The sequence below is a fragment of the Gracilinanus agilis genome, chromosome 2 (genome assembly GCF_016433145.1).
Source record: "Gracilinanus agilis isolate LMUSP501 chromosome 2, AgileGrace, whole genome shotgun sequence".
NCBI classification, from domain to species: domain Eukaryota; kingdom Metazoa; phylum Chordata; class Mammalia; order Didelphimorphia; family Didelphidae; genus Gracilinanus; species Gracilinanus agilis.
Window position 1 is genome coordinate 202,334,647 of NC_058131.1, and position 5,397 is coordinate 202,340,043.

Genomic DNA, 5,397 nt, shown 5'->3' on the forward strand with positions numbered 1-5,397 from the left:
GGGGGGGGGAGGGGTAAGTAGGAGCATGAATCATGTGACCATGCTAAAAATGAATATTAATAAATGATTAAAAAATTTAAAAAAACAAAAAAAAGTTTAACTTGCTTCCACAGTGCTTGTCATAGGCAGATACCTTTCACATGATTTTCTCTATTTAAGCTTTTTCATGTGATTTTTATCTCATATGAACTATAAATAATCATAAGTGTTCTGTGTCTTCAATTTGTTAGTTAACGAAATGCAGGGCAGGGTGTTCACTGGAGGATACCAGGGACTAGCTTGGTGTACATAGGGTTAAATAGGTCAGAGATTTAAACTTCTATCCAGAATGCTAGGTTTTCCTTTGCTTCGAAGGAGGCTGATTTAGTTAAGATGAGAATTTTTTGCTTTGAGTTTATTGATAAATTTTTTTTAAACCCTTACCTTCCGTCTTGGAGTCAATACTGTGTATTGGTTCCAAGGCAGTAGAGTGGTAAGGGCTAGGCAATGGGGGTCAAGTGACTTGACCAGAGTCACACAGCTAGGAAGTGTCTGAGGTCAGATTTTCAACCTAGGACCTCCTGCTTCTAGGTCTGACTCTCAATCTACTGAGCCACCCAGCTGTGCCTAGAGTTTATTGATAACTCCTAAACAAGCTCCTAAATAGCAGTTAGATGACTTGAGACCATGCACTTGTGGATTGGTGGTCATTGAAGAGATGGGTTTAAATAGAAGAGGTTCAGTGAAGCTCCAGCCTCTGAAACAAGAGGGAGAGTAGAGGTGTGAACAAGAGAAGGGTTCCCAGATAGGAGAAATATGATCTGAAAATATTGGCCATTTCCTTACAAGAAATAGTTGGAATTCTGATGTTGAGAAGGAAAAGAGAAGAAAGTGAGTATTCATTTTTACTTTCCAGCTAACCCTTGCCAAATGGTAACTCTTTTTGATTATCTTAAATACAGGTAATGATGGAGCTGAAAATGTTCTCCAAGGTTGTTCAGTTCAGCTCTTTATTTAACAAAGGAAGCCCCGGAGAGATGAAGTGATTTGCCCAAAGTCACAACCATGTGTGGTAGAGCTGGGATTTGAACCAAATCCATTGCTCTTTCCATTGTACCATAATGCTTTTTTCTTTTAAGTCAGGCTCAGAGATGGGAGGACCTGGGCTCAAATCTAGCCTCAGAAACTTCCTAACTATATGACCCTGGGCAGGTCATTTAAAGCCCATTGCCTAGCCCTTACTGTTCTTTTGCCTTGGAACCAATACATGGGATTATTTCTAAGACTGAAGGTAAGAGCTAAAACAGAAACAAGCAAACAAAACAGAACTTAATTAAGTGATATTTCATATTCTTCCACATCAAGCCTCACTCCTCCATATCTATTCCCCATATGACATTTTATTTTCTTCTGTCTCTCCTCTCCGAAATACAGTTCATACTAGTGCATGCTCTCTCTCTTTCTTTCTCTCTCTCTCTCTCTCACACACACACACACACACACACACACTCTCACACACACATACACACACTCTCTCACACTCAAATACTTTAATTATTTGTGTAAATGTTATAAACACTTAGTAGAATTTAAGCTCCTTGAAGGCAGGGATTGTTTCTCCAGTACCCAGCAGAATGCCTTTCACATTTATAAATGTATTAATAATAAGAATTCATTAATAATTAATAAATTAAACTTTCAGAAATGTGCAAGGCACATGTGTTACATTGTTAAATTAAAGAAACAAATCATTTTGTTGCTTTACAACTGCCTGCATCCAGCACCAGTAGGAAGTTTTCAATAAATATTTGTTGAATAAAAAGAGAAAGGTACAGGTAGGTAACTATAATGACTTAGCTTGGCCCCAGAGAAAAAGGGAGAAAATGTCCCTCTCCTCTCCTCATTGCAGGGAACTATGAATATGGAATACTGCATATACTGTCAGAAAGCTTTGATGTGTTGATTTTTGCTGAACTGCTTTTTCTTATTACAAAATGATGGCTCATTTCTAGGGAGGGAGATAGATTCAGAAATTGTTTTGATATAAAAAGCAAAAGTTATCCATAAAGTAACTTTTTTTAAATAAAGAAAGGTACGTGGAAAAAAAATTTTAGGGGCAGCAAGGTGGAGCAATGTATAGAGTGCCAAGTCTGGAACTGGACTCATCTTCCTGAGTTCAAATCAAGCTCTCAAGACACTTACTAGTGACTTACAAGTCACTTGAACCTGTTTGCCTCAGTTACCTCGTCTATAAAATGAGCTAGAGAAGGTAATGGTAAACTAGAGAAGGTAATGGTAAACTACTCCAAGTATCTCTAAGAAAACTCCAAATGGGAATCACAAAGAGTCAGAAACAACTGAAGATGCCTAAATGGCTAAAAAAAAAAAAAAAAATCAACCTCCTTAAATGAGTCAGCAACTCTGGAGTGTTCAATTTCAATTTTCAACAACTTCCTGCTTACAAAGACCTTCATTATGTCAAGGGGATTGACACAGAAGGTATCAATTGAACAGCAGGTCACTCTAGAATACTTACAGCAAAGAAAAAATATTTAGGCTTTCAAATCTGCTGCTGGGGGGCAAAGGGAGAGAGCATAAGGCCTAGCAAGACATGTGATTTCTACACTACTGCCAGTGCCCAATATTCCTGATTTCTTCTTTCTTCTTGGATCCTTTGTTTCTACTAACCCCCCTATCTTGAATGGGCTCCCCTCCAACTCTCCTCCTGCATCCTCATTTTCTCTTCTAATTCCCACCTCCTCTCAGGATCCATTTCAGACACTACCTCTCCCAAGAAGTCTTCTCTACATCAAGGCACTTTGCATGGACCTTCCTTTGTTGTTTAACCTCCCTAGTCTAAGAGTGAGTTCCCAATTCCCAGGTGAGAAAGTCCCTTGAAAAAAGGTCTGTCATTTTCTCATGTCTGCATCCTTAAAGCCTGGTATAAGATCCTGTGCACAGCAAACAATCATCAGGGAGAAAATGAAACCAGAGATCACGTCCAGTTTTGAGATGAACTCACAGTTCAAAGAAACTTGTCATAGTATCTCAAAGATAGGATTCCTATCCACATCTATTGCTCCAAATCAATTCCTTTCCTCACTACTTTCTCACAAGGGCCTCTCTTTTTTTTTGCAGACTGGCACATATTTTCTCAAAATGGGGACACTGCCACCTTTCCCTGCCCAGAAAGCTCTGGAGTCAGAGAGCATGGATTTAAATCTTGTATATGACCCTTTCTTACTATTAGTATGAAATTAGACAAATCATTTACCTGAACCTCAGTTTCTTTAATTTAGATAACTAGGTGGTACAAATGGATAAAGTACTGAGCCTGGAGTCTGTAAGACCTTATTCAAATCCTGCTTTGGTCACTTTCTAGTTGTGACCCTGGACAAGTCATGCTCAACTGTAAAATGGGAATCACAACAGCACCAACAGCATTGGGTCATGAGGATTAAATGAAATAAATCACTTAGCACAGTGGCTAACTCACAGAGGTCTCTTAATAAATGTTTGTGCCTTTCCCTTCATTTATAAAATGAGGGACTTGGACTTGAAGATCTGAAGTCCCTTTCAGTTAGAAATCTATGTCCCTATGTAAGGTAGGAGTCACAGCAAGAAAGCCACTCTCCAAGAGGAAGAGCCCAACATTAAAAGGTGACTTGGGGGCAATGGAAATAATTTTGGAGTTAGGAGTCTAAGCTCCTAACTTCAAATCCCAAATCTCCTCTTTGGATGACCTTGGGCACTTTATAACCTTCTCTGGGCCTGTTTCCCAATCTGTAAAATGGAGGGATACAGATTAGACTAGACAGTTCTCTTCCCCGCGGCCATCTCCCCCCTTATTTTTTACAAAGGTAGACAGCAATTCTTAACTGGAAGTCCTCAAACTTGTTTTCAAAAAATATGTTTACTATTATTTAATTATAGATGGTTTCCTTTGTAATCCTAGGTATTTTATTTCATGCGTTTTAAAACATTATTCTGAGAATGGATAGGCTTTGCCAGGTGACACTTAAAAGGTTAAGACCAACTGGCCTAGCATTCTATTGACTTTAAAACAGTAGACCACATAGATAGCTGATCTAATTTTATTCTGAAGGATTCTGAGATATCACGGATTTTGTTTTCTTTTTTTAAACCCTTACCTTCCACCCCAGAATCAGTACTGTGGGCTAGGCAATGGGGGTTAAATGACTTACCCAGGGTCACACAGCTAGGAAGTGACTAAAGTTAGATGTGAACCCAGGACTTCCTATCTCTAGATTTGGCTCTCAATACACTGAGCCATCCAGCTGACCTCATTTCACCTAGTTTTAAGACATAAGAGCTAAAGGCTGGAAGCCCCCAGAAGAGCCCAAGAAGAAAATCAGTAAACATTTATTAAGTGCCTTTTATGTGCCAGCCACAGAGTTAGGTTCCACTATTCTCTTCTGTCTTCAAATTTCACTTATGAGGTCACACATATACTGTTAGAGAAAGTTCAAAGATTTAAAAACAAATTCAATATTTACACAGCAGCTTTAATGTTTGTTAAGTATTGTACAAGAGCTATCTTTTTTAATCTTCACCACAATAACAATACCCTGGGGAAAGTATTATTACGGTGGTTTTTGTTCAATCTTTCAGTGATGTCGGATTATTCAATGACCTCATTTTGGGTTTTCTCAGCAAAGGCACTGGAATGGTTTGCCATTACCTTCTCCAGCTCATTTTACAGAAGGGGAAACCGAGGCCAACAAGATTATCTGACAGGCTCGGGGTCACACAACTAGTCTGAGTTCTGATTTGAACTCGGGAACATGAGTCTTCTGCACACACACACATACACACACACACACACACTAATCATAGAACATTTGCGCCCTACTCCCCGAAGTTCCCGGTTCCCCTAAGCCGCAATCCCAACTCCCACCCAGCTGCACCGACACTCCGCCAGCATGAAGCCTTTTGCAACTTTGCCAATTAATACCGTGCGGCAGCTGGCACGGGCCTCCCTGGGTCACGGCGGTCCCAGCTGGGTAACAACGTTGTAAGGCCCGGCGCGGGCTCCCACCTCCCGGAAGCCTGGGCACTGGGGGGCACTGTAGCCCCCAGAAAGGCACGCAGCTCTCCTAGAGGGCCTGCTCGGGCACTCTGCGGAACTGAAACACGGTGAAGGCTGGGGACTCTTTCAGGGCTCTCCCCCCAGGATCCCGGGAGGGCTTGCTGCCGCTCCTCTAACCTACTTTCCAGTAAAAAACGCCGAGCTGCTGTAGCTGGGCCAGGCTGATCGGACGCCCCGGCTCTAATTTGTGGGGTTTCCTCTGATCCTCCTCAGAGTCATCCATGTACCAGGCCTCCACCATCTCGGTTCCGTGGGGTGCGATCTGATTCCTCGGAGAACTCTAGTAAGAAGACCCTGGGCTAAGGCAG

General features: G+C 41.2%; 1 protein-coding gene across 1 annotated transcript in view; it reads right to left on the minus strand.

Moving 5' to 3' along the window:
- ADI1 (acireductone dioxygenase 1) overlaps window positions 1-5,397 on the minus strand; it is a 21,901-nt gene extending 16,504 nt beyond the window's left edge. Inside the window, exon 1 of the mRNA XM_044660934.1 lies at window positions 5,211-5,397. Within this exon, the coding sequence (XP_044516869.1) occupies window positions 5,211-5,330 (120 nt within the window). The 5' untranslated portion in view covers window positions 5,331-5,397. The remainder of the gene's footprint in view (window positions 1-5,210) is intronic.